The sequence below is a fragment of the Pongo pygmaeus genome, chromosome 1 (genome assembly GCF_028885625.2).
Source record: "Pongo pygmaeus isolate AG05252 chromosome 1, NHGRI_mPonPyg2-v2.0_pri, whole genome shotgun sequence".
Lineage (NCBI taxonomy): Eukaryota > Metazoa > Chordata > Mammalia > Primates > Hominidae > Pongo > Pongo pygmaeus.
The window spans coordinates 47,156,544-47,173,313 of NC_072373.2; the positions used below are offsets into that span (position 1 = coordinate 47,156,544).

General features: G+C 41.5%; 1 protein-coding gene across 2 annotated transcripts; it reads left to right on the top strand.

Annotated features, from left to right (window-relative positions):
* The first annotated feature begins 1,424 nt into the window (after window positions 1-1,424).
* On the top strand, window positions 1,425-11,305 carry UBE2T (ubiquitin conjugating enzyme E2 T). 2 transcript variants are annotated; one of them, XM_054462356.2, is made up of 7 exons: window positions 1,425-1,537; window positions 7,458-7,630; window positions 8,218-8,287; window positions 9,722-9,827; window positions 9,942-10,040; window positions 10,185-10,268; window positions 11,002-11,305. In XM_054462356.2, exons 2-7 carry the CDS (start codon window positions 7,522-7,524, stop codon window positions 11,125-11,127), a joined length of 594 nt encoding a protein of 197 aa, XP_054318331.1. In that variant the 5' UTR covers window positions 1,425-1,537; window positions 7,458-7,521; the 3' UTR covers window positions 11,128-11,305. The 2 variants fall into 2 exon arrangements, with proteins under 2 accessions (XP_054318331.1, XP_054318358.1); XM_054462383.1 differs by having other exon boundaries at window positions 1,441-1,958; window positions 11,002-11,304.
* Window positions 11,306-16,770: the final 5,465 nt, after the last annotated feature.

Consider the following 16,770-nt stretch of genomic DNA (forward strand, 5'->3'; position numbering starts at 1 on the left):
GTTGGCTTATTCTTACAACTAAGGTGAGGAACCCCAGGGGAGCATCACAGAGTCCTAGTGAACATGTGGTGCCCTTGAGAGAAAACACACCACATAATGGTTATGGGGAACCATTTGCCACTTAACACCAGTTTTGACTAGATGTAGACATCACTGCAGTGGCCAAAATTATACTGATTTACAAGTTTAGAAAGAGACTGATTATTACTCCATTACCCATAATAGTAATAAATAGTATAATAGTAATAAATAATAGTAATAATAATAATAAATTACTATTAGTATTACCATCGTTGTTCCAAAGCTACACAGTGAGCTGAGAGCAGTCAGATGAGGGTTGGCTTTTTGTTTGTTTTGTTTTTCCACCCACAGCATTCCCAAAGGCTAGTCAAGTTCCAGCCATGTCCTTTAGATTAAGTCAGGTCTGTGCCATCTTTTAGCGCTCATGAAGCATTGGCCTCTGGCAGAGGCAGCTCTGAGAAGTTAAGGTTGGCTTAACTATAAACAGGTTCTTCCTTGTTCAGAAAGTACCATGCATCTAGCGTTGGAAGATGGTTTAAAAGTCATCTATTCCAGCTGGGAACAGTGGCTCACGCCTGTAATCCCAGCACTTTGGGAGGCTGAGACCGGTGGATCACCTGAGGTCAGGAGTTCAAGACCAGCCTGGCCAACACAGTGAAACCCCGTCTCTACTAAAAATACAAAAATTAGCTAGGCGTGATGGCGCTTGCCTGTAATCCCAGCTATTCGGGAGGCTGAGGCAGGAGAATTGCTTGAACCCGGGAGGCAGAGGTTGCAGTGAGCCGAGATTGCACCGTTGCACTCCAGCCTGGGTGACAGAGCGAGACTCCATCTCAAAAAAAAAAAAAAAAAAAAGTCATCTATTCCAAACTGCCACCCAGTACAAGGATCCTTTCTGCACTATCCCTAACAAGTGATGACCTAACTTCCACTTGAACGTTTCCAGTGATGAAGGAATTCACTACCCTACCTACTTTGTTCTTCAGAGTTCTAATTGATAGAATGCTTTATTGAACTAAGTTCTGCATCTCTTAGACTTTCATCCATTGTCCTTAAATGTGTCCTCTGAATAAATGTGTCCTCTGAAGTAGTAAAATCCTCCATGTGAAAAATACTTAAAGGAAGACAGCTATCACGTATTCTCTTTTCCAGATTAAATATTTTTGGTTTCTTTCATTGTTCTTGCTAAGAAACGATTTCCAGCTCCTTCCTTGGTCTGACAGGGCCGACTTTGTAACCGAAATTGGACTGCCGGATAGCGTCTCAGGGTTGAGCCGCAGGGTGTAGGACGCTAAATGGCTGCGCCCAGCGCGCGCTCTCATTTGAATGCGTGAGCGTTCAGAGCACTGGCCAATAGAGAGGAGCGGTGGCTGCGCTTCTTTGCCGGTGGATTACTGTGGGCCACTCACAATCTTCCCCAGACAGGGGGCGGAGCCACGCCAACCGTCCGAGGTTGCGCAGGCACTGGTACCCCGTTGGTCCGCGCGTTGCTGCGTTGTGAGAGGTGTCAGCTCAGGTAAGCAAGGAGAGTATTCCGGTTCCCCATCTGAAAGAAGTTACACTGGAGAAGGTCACTGAGTCTTGCGGGGAAGGAGTCCTGTTTCCGCCTAATATGGGAGTTTTCGTCTCCTCTGAAGGGAGAGCCTCAGAAAAGCCACTGTTGAGCGGAGGGTCTCACCGTATCTTTGCATGAAATCGTGGTCAGAGCTCCCCCGAGCTGTCCTCCTGCCACAGCAGGGAGAAATTTGCCACTAGAAGGGACATAACAGCCCAGTACTTGCTGCGGGTTGTGCACTGGCTGTTCTTTTGTCTTCCTCAACATCTGGTCCAAACCCACGTTTCGTTCATTAATTATCCAAATTTACTGCAGACTTGATACAAAAAAAGACTAGGGACCTGCCGTCAAGGAATTCTTCCTAAGGAGAAGAAACTATCAGGTAAATTAGAACACGATGCAAGTAGATGCAGACGCACAGATGGTGACGTTGGAAAGGTGTGAGGGGTGGGGAGGCACTACTGGAGAAGGAGTTGTAATTTAATATGTAACCTTTAATATCTAAAGGTGTGAAAGAATAAAACTTTTATGGGCAGCGGGAATAGTGCAGTGTGGCTGAAGCATGAGTTTGTGGAGAGTAGATACTGGATATAAGGCGGTATATAAGGGTTAGATTGTAAAGAACCTTTATACCCTGAAAAATAGGCAGTTATTCATGGCATTTGAGCTAAAGAATGGCATATGCCAATTTTGGTGAGAGAGGCTGGAGTCTGGTTGCTTCCTTGGGAGAAATTGTCTTGTTTGTTCTAATCCTTTTACCATGGCTTTCCACTGTTCTCATTTTATATAAAGGTATACTTTATACTTGTGATACTTTTACTGTACAGTCAGCCCTCTGTATCCATGAGGGATGGTTCCAGGACATGCTGCGGATCCCAAATCCACCAAAGGTCAAGTCCCAGATATAAAATGGTGTAGTATTTGCATATAACCTATGCATGTCCTCCCATATACTTTATATTTAAGAGATGGGGATATCCTTTGTTGCACAGGCTGGTTCTTTTTTTTTTTTTTTTTTTAAAGAGTCTCGCTCTGCCACCCAGGCTGGAGTGCAGTGGCGCAATCTTGGCTCACTGCAACCTCCGCCTTCCCGGTTGAAGCCATTCTCCTGCCTCAGCCTCCCAAGTAGCTGGGATTACAGGCGTGCACCGCCACACTCTTCTAATTTTTGTATTTTTAATAGAGATGGAGTTTCCTCATGTTGACCAGGCTGATCTCAAACTCCTGACCTCAAGTGACCCACCCACCTTGGCCTCCCAAAGTGCTGGGATTACAGGTGTGAGCCACCATGCCTGGCCAGTTTTGTTTTGTTTTGTTTTTGAGACAGAATCTTGCTCTGTCGCCCAGGCTGGAGTACAGTGGCGCAATCTCAGCTCACTGTAACCTCCACCTTCTGAGTTCAAGCCTTTCTCCTGCCTCAGCCTCCTGAGTAGCTGGGATTACAGGCCTCCACCCCTGCAGCTGGCTAATTTTTATATTTTTAGTAGAGAGGGGATTTCCCCATGTTGGCCAGGCTGGTCTGGAACTCCTGACCTCAAGTGATCCACCTGCCTCGGCCTCCCAAAGTGCTGGGATTACAGGCATGAGCCACCGTGCCAGGCCTCACAAGCTGGTCTTGAACCTCTGCATGTCCTCCCATATACTTTATTTATTTTAGAGATGGGGTTCTCCTTTGTTGCACAGGCTGGTCTTGAACCCCTGGCCTCAAGTGATCCTTCTGCCTTGGTCTCCCAAAGTGCTGCAATTACAGGTGTGAGCCACCGTGCCCAGCCCCACCCCCATATACTTTGAATTATTTATTGATTACTTATAATACCTAATAAAATGCTAAGTAAATTGTTCTTGCACTGTATTGTTTAGGGAATAATGACAAGAAAAAATGTATAGTACGTGTTTGGATAAAGTTGTTTTTTTTTTCTTTTTTTTGGAGACAGAGTCCTAATCTATCGCCCAGGCTGGGGTGCAGTGGCGTGATCTTGAAGTACAAAACACTTCCATCAAAAAATCTTTATTTTTAAGAAAAAAGTATTTTCTCTCATTTTCTATTTTTGTCATAAATTTTTATTCTTTCCAGTGGAACCAAAACTTGAACTTCCTTTTGGTTGATACATGCCCAGCAAGACTGATCAAAGAAAAGATGGCACAGATAAACAGTGTTAGAAATGAAAATTGAACGAGTTAGTTAATGGGTGCAGCACACCAGCATGGCACATGTATATATATGTAACTAACCTGCACATTGTGCACATGTACCCTAAAACTTAAAGTATAATAATAATGAAATTAAAAAATAATAATAATAAATAAATAAATAAAATAAAATAAAAAGAAATGAAAATGGAAACATAACCATAGATAACTACAGAGATTAAAAAGATAAAACATTATACAAATAAATTTAAAATTGCATGTCATAGATAAATTTGTGGAAAAATTTAACTTGCCAAAATTGATGCAAGAATAAATAACTTGAATAAGATTTAAATAAATTGGATTCGTAGTTTAAAATTTTCTCAAAATGAAAACACCAGGACCAGATAGAGTTATTCCAGACAGCCTAGTAACAAATTATCTCTTGGACTAATCCACAATATGTTAAAAAAAAAAAAAAAAAAAGGAGGCAATACTCCCTAACTCATTTTAGGAGGCTAGCATAACCTTGATAGCTAATAAAGACAAAATTAGAAAGGACAGTTACAGGCCAGTCTTACTGATTAGCATAGTGTTAAAAGCTTTCCCTTTAAGGTTAGAAATCTGACAAGAATGCCAACTATCAGCTTTTCTTTCTTTCTTTTTTTTTTTTTTTTTTTTTTTTTTTTTGCTGTTGTTGAGACAGGGTCTCACTCTGCCTCCCAGGCTGGAGTGCAGTGGCACAATCATGGCTCACTACAGCCTCAATCTCCCCGGGCTCAGGTCATCCTCCCACCTTAGCCTCCTGAGTAGCTGGGATTACAGGTTCATGCCAGCATGCTTGGCCCAGCTATCAGCTTTTCCATTCAACATTGTACTAGAAGTTACTGTCAGAAGGCAGGAAAAGAATTAGAAGGGAAGAAATAAACTGATTATATGTGGATGATATGATTGGCAGTGTGGAATTACCATTCCCAGACAGCTCCCCACCCCAAATAGATTCATCATTAGCATTACTAAGGCTTTGGTTAAAAATCAGTTAGATTGGCTGGGCAAGGTGGCTCACGCCTGTAATCCTAGCACTTTGAGAGGCTGCGACGGGTGGATCACCTGAGGTCCATGGTTCGAGACCAGCCTCACTAACATGGAGAAACCCTGTCTTTACTAAAAAAATACAATATTAGCTGGGCCTAGTGGTGCATGCCTGTAACGCCAGCTACTCAGGAGGCTGAGGCAGGAGAATCGCTTGAACCCGGGAGGTGGAGATTGCGGTGAGCCAAGAGCACACCATTGCACTCCAGCCTAGGCAACAAGAACAAAACTCCATCTCAAAAAAAAAACATAATAATAAATTAGATTTACATGTATCAGTAAGAAATGGGTAAAAATAGTGTTTTGGAAAAGATAGAAAAATATAAATACTTAGAAATCAGTCTAACAAAAATTAGATAAAGCTTTGTAGAGAAAATTATAAAACCTTTGGAAAGCATCAAAAAAAAAGACTGAAACAGCATGTTCATGGATCTTAGGATTCAATATCATAAAGATATCAGTTATCTCCAAACTGATCTATAGCATCAATAAAATTACAATCCAAACCACAGAACCCTGTTATGATTTAGATTATAATTTCAGATATACATATTTATGTATATATTTATGGACTTATGAACTGATTCTCAAATTTATATGGAAGAGCAAAGAGTCAAGAATAATCAAGTCATTCCTGAAGAAAAAGACCAGGTGGATAAGCTATAGTAAAACATCACGTTGTACACCTTAAATATATACAATTTGTATTTGCCAGTTATACCTCAGTAAAGCTGGGAAAAAATTTAAATAATAAAAATGAATAAGCTATAGTAATTCAAACAGTGGAGTATTGTCTCAGAAATAATCCACTTGACCAGTGGAACAAATTCAAGAGTCCCAAAACAAATCCACACATATAGAAATTTAATTTATAGTAATATCAGCAGGGAAAGGAAAGGATGGACTTATTCAGTAAGTGGTGTTAGAACAACTGACTATTCATATGGGGAAAAACTTTAAATTGGACCCCTACCTCACTCACTATACATAAAACTCAATTCCTAGTGGATTCAATATTTAAATTTGAATAGCAAAATTATAAAATATTTGAAGGTTATGTAGGAATATCTCTACATTTGGGGGTAAGGAAAAATTTAATACACAAAGTATAAATGTAAAGAAAGAGATTTTAAGATTGATTATGTTAAGAGTATGTGTTCATTGAAAGACACCATGTACAACATGGAAAGATAAGCACAAACTGGGGGATATTTGTAACACATTAAAGGATTGGTGTCGGCTGGGCGGGTGGCTCACGCCTGTAATCCTAGCACTTTGGGAGGCCGAGGTGGGTGGATCACGCAGTCAGGAGTTCAAGACCAGCCTGGCCAAGATGGTGAAACCCCATCTGTACTAAAAATACAAAAAGTAGCCAGGCGTGGTGACGGGCATCTGTAATGCCAGCTGCTCGGGAGGCTGAGGCAGAGAATTGCTTGAACCCGGAATGCTGAGGTTGCAGTGAGCTGAGATCGCACCACTGCACTCCAGCCTGGGCAACAGAGCGAGACTCCGTCTCAAAAAAAAAAAAAAAAAAAAAAAAGGATTGGTGTTCTTTGCTTGGTTAGTAAAGAGAGAACTAGAGTTGAGAAGAGTGTTGGGTCAATATGTGTGTGCGTGTTGGTTTTAGGTGAGAGAGACTTTGAGCATATTTGAATATTGAGGGTAAGAAAGATGGAGTAATTGATGGACTGGTATCCCTGAAGATTGGGAGAAGGTGGAATCCATAATACATGGAGAGAACCTCAGACATTTAACATTTGTTTGTACCTGAGAATGTTGACTATCTCTACCATTCTTGCTCTCACAAAGCATATGTAGACTTCCTCACAACAGCTAATATTTGTCAAATCCCTTACTATGTCAGGCATGCTAAGGCTACAGTAGTAAGCAAAATCAGACCCAGGCCTGGCCTCTTGAGTTTATAATTTATCAGCGGAAACACCCATTATTTAAAACCTTTAGTGTTTTTATTTTTTGTAGAACTTTTTGCATTTTTAATTCTTTATTTTAAAAATATATTTGCTTGCGTAGATAAACGTTCACAAGAAGGGAGTGGAAAAACTCAGATTCCCTTGTCAGAATAGAGATTAATAAGAGGAATCTTGGACTGGCATGGTGGCACACACCTGTACTTCCAGCTACGTAGGTGGCTGAAATGGGAGGATCGCTTAAGCCCAGCAGGTGGAGGTTGCAGTGAGCTGAGATTGTGCCACTGCACTCCAGCCTGGGTGACAGAGCAAGACCCTGCCTCTTAAAAAAAAAAAAAAAAGCTGGGTGCATTGGCTCACACCTGTAATCCCAGCACTTTGGGAGGCCAAGGCAGGCGGATCACCTGAGGTCAGGCATTTGAGACCAGCCTGGCCAACATGGCGAAACCCTGTCTCTACTAAAAATACAAAAATGAGCTGGGCATGGTGGTGCACGCCTGTAATCCCAGCTACTCTGGAGGCTGAGGCACAAGAATTGCTCAAACCCAGAAGGTGGAAGTTGCAGTGAGCTGAGATGGTGTCACTGCCCTCCAGCCTGGGTGACAGTGAAACTGTGTCTCAAAACAAAAAAGAGGACTCTGTCCCCCACCCTCACTACATTGAAGCTGTTTGCTGAAAACTTCATAGTCGTTATTGCTGATGATTTTATGGTTACCTCTTTTCTCCTCCAGTGCATCCCAGGCAGCTCTTAGTGTGGAGCAGTGAACTGTGTGTGATTCCTTCTACTTGGGGATCATGCAGAGAGCTTCACGTCTGAAGAGAGAGCTGCACATGTTAGCCACAGAGCCACCCCCAGGCATCACATGTTGGCAAGATAAAGACCAAATGGATGATCTGCGAGCTCGTAGGTATCAAATCATGTATATGATGAAAGTCATGACCCTATTGAAGATTGTGCTGAAATAAAACATTTTGTGTATTCTTCTAAAGTAAGGAGCAGTTATAAGGTCAGAGTGCCCTACCATCTTTCTGCGCTAATTTGTTTACATTTATAAAAGGTTTGCTTGACATTTCTTGCTTCTTTGACTTTTTATTATACCTTATGCTGATTTATAGCCAAGATTTAAAGCAGTGAAGCAGTGTTTAGATCAAAGATAACCATCTCAAATATCTGTGAGGCCAGATGGGAAACATACATGATTAAAATACTGCAGTCCAAACAAAACAAATCTGTAGGTTGTATTTGGTCTTGTGGCCAGCATTTTGCAACTTCTGCTTTAGATTTTCTATATGTCCTTTGTTTGACACCATTAACTTTTTGAGTACATTAGCATTGTGGTGTGTTGCATGAGGACTTGTTAAAGTCCTGAGAGAGAATTATTGTCCTAGGCCTAGTTTCTCTATTCGGACCATAGACCTCATTAGCTACATATGGTAGTAATTCAAATGATCTGATTCCCTTTTAACTTTTTCTTTCTTTTTTCTTTTAAGAAATATTAGGTGGAGCCAACACACCTTATGAGAAAGGTGTTTTTAAGCTAGAAGTTATCATTCCTGAGAGGTTAGTATGAATCAGCTTCTCAACCTACATGGTAAAGTGCATTTATAAATTGGGAGACAGAGCAATGTAGTAGATAGAGCATAAAGGACTAGGTTTTAATCCTGGCCTTATCATGACTTAATGTGACCTTGACCAAGTTATTTTATCTCTCTGGAGTTCAGTTTCCTTCTCCAGAACAATGGGCCAGATCACATCAAAGACCCCCTCACTTTCTAAATTGTGATAAAATATACATAACATAAAGTTGACCATTTTTAAGTGTACAGTTCAGTGGTATTAAATACATTCACATTGTTATGCAATCATCACCAACATCTATCTCCAGAACTTTTCATCCTCCCAAACTGAAACTTCATAGCCATTAAACTCTAACTCCCCATTTCTCCCTGCTCTCAGCCCCTGGCAACCACTATTGTGCTTTCTTAACATTAAGCTCTCCCCCACTTTTTCTTTTAACATTTATTTTAGGTTCCGGGTTACATGTGCAAGTTTGTTATATAGGTAAACTCATGATATCACGGGGATTTGTTGTACAGATTATTTCATCACCCAGGTACTAAGCCTAGTATCCAGTAGTTTTGCCCTTCTCTGTCCTCCCACCCTCCACCCTCAGGTAGGCCCCCGTGTCTGTTGTTCCCCTCTTTGTGTCCATATGTTCTCATCATTTAGCTCCCACTTATAAATGAGAGCATGTGGTATTTGGCTTTCTGTTCCTACAAAGACCATGATCTCGTTCTTTTTTATGGTTAAGGCCCCTTTTAATTCAAGTCTCCTTTAAGGCTGTCATCAGGTGAGTTACAGTTGTAGTTTTGTACAGAACGGGGAAGGGAAGAAATGACTATCTAACAGTTGAAACATAGACATCTAATCACTAGGTCAGATCTTGGCCAAACTTGTTAAAGTCTTGAGAGAATAGCTTAATAATCATGTGGTGCATCAGTTCTAAAAATAGACTGGGAACTTTGCAAGGTCTGTGTCTCATTAAAGATACATAATAACCAAATGCAATGTATGAATTGTAATTGAGTCCTGTTTTGAAAAACCCAGCTATAAAAAACAAAAACTGGGGAGAACAACTGAAATCTGAACAGTAAATGATATTAGGGAATTAGTTCTTAAATTTTTCATAGGGGTAATAGTATTGCATTTATATGGGAGAATGTTCTTATTCTTAGAAGATATGCTGGAGTGTTTAGAGGTAAAGTGGCTTGAATCCAGGTGGTAGATATATGGATGTTTTCAATACTGCTATTTCAAACTGATTTATTTTAAATTTTCGTAGTGAAAATTTAGGAAGAGAGAAAGTTTGCCTCCCAAAGGCAGTCTCCCTGACATTTCTATAGTACCAAAATTATTGTGACCAAGAAACTATTTAAATGTATTTAGAAGCAAAATTATATAATGAAAATTATCTGTTGTCTTATTCTTTCATAGGTACCCGTTTGAACCTCCTCAGATCCGATTTCTCACTCCAATTTATCATCCAAACATTGATTCTGCTGGAAGGATTTGTCTGGATGTTCTCAAATTGCCACCAAAAGTGAGTTGTGGGTAAATGGTTGACTCTACAGCATTCTGTTTTCTTCATCTATTAAACTTGAATTAGAGTATCACATTCTAATCTAAAAGCAACTGTTTATCTGTTTGTATATAGGGTGCTTGGAGACCATCCCTCAACATCGCAACTGTGTTGACCTCTATTCAGCTGCTCATGTCAGAACCCAACCCTGATGACCCGCTCATGGCTGACATAGTAAATATCCCCATTTTCCTCTGCAATACACATCCTACCTCGTCTATAACCGCTAACTCTCCCTGTGTGAGGATAGCTGCAGCAGCTCTAACCACTGAAAATCATGTTTTTCTCCATTAATTCTTTTCTTTGATTTCATCTCAGTCCTCAGAATTTAAATATAATAAGCCAGCCTTCCTCAAGAATGCCAGACAGTGGACAGAGAAGCACGCAAGACAGAAACAAAAGGTATGATGTTTGCTACTATTGTCAGTTAATTAAGTATATGTAGTATAAAATATATATGTATAAATAATGTTTTTTAGATTTGCCAAATTTTTACTGAACTCTAGAATGACTAGTTAATCTTTTTCTCCTATTGCAACCTTCTAAATAATCATTCAGCAAAATAGCCTAATAGCTCAACCAACAGTAGATGTTTCATAACAGTTGTCACCTATTGGGCAACACTAGAGGGCAGGCAGCATCTGGTTAATTTTTTTTATATTGTAGGTAGCAGGGATAGCGGGGTGGTGTCTCAGATTCTTTTTTTCTAAGTTGTCCTTTTAACACTGAGAAGAATCTATATTTGCAGGGACTAGTTGCAGAGATGGGGGAAACTTTTCTTGTGGGACCATTCGTGGAAGAAGGTTGAAGGAAAAACTTCAGGTTGATAGAATTTCCTCATTTAGCAAAATTCAAATTATAGGAACATGGAAATTCGCACATCATAGATAGTTCTTGCTGAGTTATACCATCTTTCAGATTGAGTTACATAGCAGTTGTGTTACTTGTAAAAAGAAATAAAAATTAAAACAAAAAAATTGAAGAAGATATCTTTGAGAGAATATCGTAGGCACAATACTATGTATAAATCTTGCAACAAAGAAGTACATGGAAATAATATTACAGAGCTTCATTTTTCTCCATCCTGGCATTTGTGTGAACCTTACTGTATTTCACCCTGTCTCCTCCTTTTTAGGCTGATGAGGAAGAGATGCTTGATAATCTACCAGAGGCTGGTGACTCCAGAGTACACAACTCAACACAGAAAAGGAAGGCCAGTCAGCTAGTAGGCATAGAAAAGAAATTTCATCCTGATGTTTAGGAGACTTGTCCTGGTTCATTTTAGTTAATGTGTTCTTTGCCAAGGTGATCTAAGTTGCCTACCTTGAATTTTTTTTTAAATATATTTGATGACATAATTTTTGTGTAGTTTATTTATCTTGTACATATGTATTTTGAAATCTTTTAAACCTGAAAAATAAATAGTCATTTAATGTTGAGTATGTGTTTATCCTGAATGTGTGTCTGGGAGTAAACTGGCCAGAGAGCTATATAATCAGAATGTTAAAATATTTGGAATTGTTGTCCTTTAGTTTGCCAACTTACCAGCATCACTAGGGATATTGAATGTTTGACACAGATGTAAAATAGCTGTAGAAACAATTCAATTACCCTTACACTTTCAGGGGTGATAGCTTTTCTGAGGTCTTAAAATAATGTGGGAAGAAGATAATAGATCCTTTTTGCAAATTTGTTTTTTTGCAGCTTTCACTTCTTGTGATTTACATAGCTGACCAGAATTCTGTGATAAAACTTTCATTTGTTCAACAAATGCTTACTGAACACCTACTATGTGCCAAGTATTATGCTGGTGTTTGAGAATGAAATGGTGAGAAAATCAGATGTGAGATTAACCAAATACTCATACAAATTTAAGTAGGGATTTCCTCTCTCCAGCATCATTTTATGGCAAGTACCATTCTGGACAATTCGGTGCCAAACTTGAATTCCCTACTCATGATTTTGTAATATACTTGACTTATCTTTATAATTCTATTTAAATGACAGAGATAACAGATTGGAGCAGAAATCAGCTGAAGTAGGAAGAGGTCGCCCAGGCCAAGCAAAGACTTTGAGGAATGTATTGTAGATATTGGACCTGCCTAGGCAGATGACTAAAGACTGTAATGCCCTTGTCCATATCACAGTGTAGCAATGATGATTTTTTACCTAGGCTAGGCACCATGCATGTAAAATGCATCTACCTATGAATTACCTCATACTCTTTACTGAGCAGCAGCCTGTCATACTGCTTATGTGGTGTTTGGACTCATGCAAAGACAACAAGAAGTATGAATTTATGTAATCCATTAATGACAGGTCATGGCAGAAGCTAAAAATACAAATTTCTAACTTCTACAGAATTTTTGAATCCACTTTTCAAAATCAGTTACTGGTCTTTTTTTAAAGCCCAGGAATTAATTCTATTCTAGGCTTGTTTCCTATGCTTATACATACTTAAGTCAGGTTTGGAGTTCCTAGATACCGTTAGTATATAAATTAGGATACTTAGAGTTGTGAGTGAAATTCAACTCACACTGGTGATAATGAAAGAAGTTCATTGCCTTACTAAATAGGAAGTCCAGGGGTAGAGTGAACATCTGGGTTGGTAAATTCAAAGGCTCAACAATATCATCAAGATCTTGGTCTCCTTCCATCTGCCATCCATAGTATCAGCTTTCTCTTAGGCTGTTTGTTCCTTAAGTTTCTTCCCCTCCTAGGATGACTACCAGCAGCAGTTGGGGTTATGTACTTTCTATCCGGCCAGGCCAGGAGGCTCTACTTTCCATGAAACAAAAGTCCCTCTGGACTGCCCTGAAAGCAATCACTGTGGCCAGGGAAATGCCATGTGCTGATTGCTCTGGGCTAAACCCAAATATGAAGTGAGAGGTGGACTTAGGGAGTAGTTGTAGGAAAAGAGCACCTCCTGTAGGACAAAACCCCTTACACTTCTATCACCATGTCTAGTCAGCTCTACCAGCTACTTTTCCCTACCTCTACTTAAAACACTAGTTCAGCTGCCATCATCTCTCACCTGCACTTTAGCCATAGCCTTCTATCTTGTTTCCTTCCCCATTCTTGACCTTTGACACTCCATGCTCTTCACAACAGCAAGAATAATCTTCTGACAATGTAAGTCAGATTTGGCTTCATTCCTCCAAGTGGCTTCATCTTGCAATTAAAAGCCTAGTCTCCCTCCCTGACCCATAAGACCCCGTCTATCCATCCTCATTGCATACCCTCAACCCCTTATACCTTACACCCTCCCAGCCACACAGGCCTTTCAATCTCTTAAACACAGCTAGCGCATCCCCACTTCAGGGATTTCACATAGCTGTTTCCTCTGCCTCCTACATTCCCCAGGATAGTCTCAGCTTGAATGTAGCTGCCTCAGAAAGTCCTTTTCTATCCCATCTAAAGGAGCCCTAGATCCTCAGGTACTCTCTGGTCCATAGCCTATTACCCTAATTAATTTTCTTTATAGCACTTGTACCTATCTGGAAATGTGTTCATTTTTTAATGTGTATATTGTCTCACTCTAAGCACTGGGGATATAGTGGCTACAAGGAACTTTTCTCTCTAATCACAAGAAACACCAGAGCCAAAAGCTATTAGAAGTCATCCAACCATTTCTCTGCCTGAAGTACTGAGGACTGGGCTAGAGAACAGAAGTGACATGCCTGAGGATTTAAAAGCCCAGCTCCCTACTCCCAGCTCAGGGAAGGATGGGAAAAGGCTAAAAGCATGGACTTAGGTCAAGGAGACCCGGTTTCAGCTCTGGCAGTGCTGCTTACAAGTTGTGTGACCTTAGCTTTCTACTCAGTCCTATTTTTTCAGGTTTTGCCTCTGTAAAAGGGATGATGATGATGCTTAAGACTCATGAGGTTGTTGTGAGGATTGAATGAGATGATGCATGTAAAGTATCCAGTACAGGGCCTGGCACAGTGCTGACATTTATTGAGTGCTTAGCAAGGGCACTGGGGGGATGGAGACAGCGATCCAACCACAGGTGGGTCTTAAGGAGCTGCCCTGCCCACTGCCAACTTGCCAATCTGCTCTGTTCCTAGGATAAGCAAGCTGAGCTGTTTCTCAACTCCAAACCCCTAATTAAAGAGATGACATCCATGACTGATCATATAAACATTGCAGATTCCAAGTTCCCCTCTCCTGCTGCCCCCAACCCCCCTCTCCACCTCTCCCCAAAAGCTATCTAAATAAGAACAGATTTTACCACCCACCTTGTGGGCAGACTCAGCTGAGGCTGGAACTAGCTATTTATCCTTCGGCTGCTGCGGGAATTCAACACATACAAATAAAGCTCCTTTTCCAGCCAAGTGTGTATTTTTCCATCAGCGTGTGGCCCCCCTGCCCAGGTTGTCTTGTTTAGGTTGGGGCAACCCAAGGGAGGGAAGGACAAGGAAGGGGTGTGGGGCTATGATTTCAGAACCTGCTCCCCGGGATGGCTGGCTGCAAGATATCTTACAATCCTGGACCACACTGGGCTGCCAGCGAAGCCCAGGAGAGGTTTGGGTGATGGACACAGACATGCTACACACAGAAACAACACATTCCACTTTCTCCTTGCTTCTTGGCAAGTCGCCCCTGTCTCCTGCCATGGCCCCCAGAGAGCATCCATCCCTCTCACCATCTCTTAGTTTGTATCAGCGATGACAGTTTATCCAGAATATCGCGCTCATTCTACCTGCCCTCCCACCCCAATACAGGGTTTTTCCCTTTCATGTGCTTGTTTTCCTTGCTCACCTTTCCCCCTGATCCCACATCCCAATAGAGTGTGTCCCCTTCCTTCCACTGTCTCCCTCCTTTAACCAGGACCCTGAAAGTCTGTGCTTCAAAAAAAGGGTCTGCTGTGACAGTTCCTCCCCTCAAACCTTCCATCAGAGGCAACTTTTCTAGGGGGTGAGTTCTTAGTCTCTACATTGTCTCTAGGCCTGGGAGTTATTGCCATGAGCTAAGTTAAACCCTTCACATGAAAAAAAAATCTTTTTTTTCCGAGACGGAGTCTTGCTCTGTCACCCAGGCTAGAGTGTAGTGGCGTGATCTTGGCTCACCGCAACCTCTGCCTCCCGGGTTCAAGCAATTATCCTGTCTCAGCCTCCCAAGTAGCTGGGATTACAGGTTCATGTCACCATACCCAGCTAATTTTTGTATTTTTAGTAGAGATGGGGTTTCACTATGTTGGCCAGGCTGGTCTCAAACTCCTGACCTCAGGTGATCCGCTCGCCTCAGTCTCCCAAAGTGTTGGGATTACAGACGTGACCCACCGCGCCTGGCCTCATGAAAAATCTTTTTAAATTTTTTCAATAACCTTCAGAGTTTAGATACTATGATTATCCCCATTTTACTTTGAAACTGAGATTCAGAGAGGTTAACCTAAGGACAACTGGCTGTTAATGCTAAGTCTGGGATTCAAATCCAGGGATGTATGACTCCAGAATCATATTTGTCAGCTGTATGGATTCTGTTCTATTTTTTTTTTTTTGAGACGGCGTTTCACTCTCGTCACCCACGCTGGAGTGCAATGATGCGATCTCAGCTCACTGCAACCTCCGCCTCCCAGGTTCAACCAATTCTCCCGCCTCAGCCTCCCAAGTAGCTGGGATTACAGGCACCTGCCACCACACCCAGCTAATTTTTGTATTTTTAGTAGAGATGGGGTTTCATCATGTTGGACAGGCTGGTCTCGAACTCCTGAACTCAGGTGATCCGCCCACCTTGGCCTCCCAAAGTGCTGGGATTACAGGCGTGAGCCACCACTCCTGGCCCTGTTCTAATAATTTTACGTCTGCCTCCACAGAGTAGCTATGGGATAATGGGCAAGTTTCTCCCCTTCCATTTCCTCCTCTATAAAATGCAGGCATGGCTTGAATGCTCTCTGAGATTTTTCCCAAAGCTGACACTTGACAGCTCTGCAATTCTGAAACTTCCTGTGTAATCCAGGGGCTCAGGGCAGAGCCTGTGGATCTCTGGTTTAGTGATGAAGTAAATTAGGTTGGTCTGTTGCTTTCTCATCTTCCCTTTTTATTATCTTTACTTCTTCAGCATTCTCTTGCCGTAGGTTCCCTGCTAACCTGCTAAGGATCTTCCACCCAGGCCCACAGTCTCTACTGTTAACTCATCCTCACAGTACTTCTGTCTTATCACATACTTTTGCTCATTGAAATTCCTATTAGGCCATGCATGGTGGCTCTTGTCTGTAATCCCAGGACTCCGGGAGGCCGAAACAGAAGGATTGCTTGCGTTCAGGAGTTCGAGAGCAGCCTGGGTAACATCGTGAGACCCCCATCTCTACTAAAAATTAAAAAATTAGCTGAGTTTCATGGTGTATGCCTGTAGTCCCAGCTACTCAAGAGGCTGAGGTGGGAGGATTGCTTGAGCCCGGGAGGTCAAGGCTGCAGGGAGCCATGATTGTGCCACTGCACTCCATCTTGGGCAACAAAGCAAGACCTTGTCTTACTTTTTTTTTTTTTAATTTCATTCAGTAACTGCCCTCTTCCATGCTATAGTTGAAAAGAGGTCAATGGGTTTACTCCTGGGCCGTAGGTAGAGAGCAACGCAGAGGGAGAAACCTATCTGGCTTCTTTTCCATGAGGGTGACAGAAATCTAACAATCTCACTTGAGCAAACAAAAGGTATTGGTTCACAACCTGAGAAGCCCAAATGTGCTTTCAGGCATGGCTAGGTACAGATGCTCAAATAATGCCATCAGGATTCATTTCACTCCAAGTGGCAAGACAGACACCAGTCCAGCAACTCCAGTGAAAGAGTACTTCTTTCCTATCAGCTCCAGCAAAGTTCCCAAGTCGGGTCTCATTAGAAGGATTTGAGATGTAAGCTCATCCTTGGACCAATCACTATGGCCAGGGATTAGAATAAGCTGATAGGG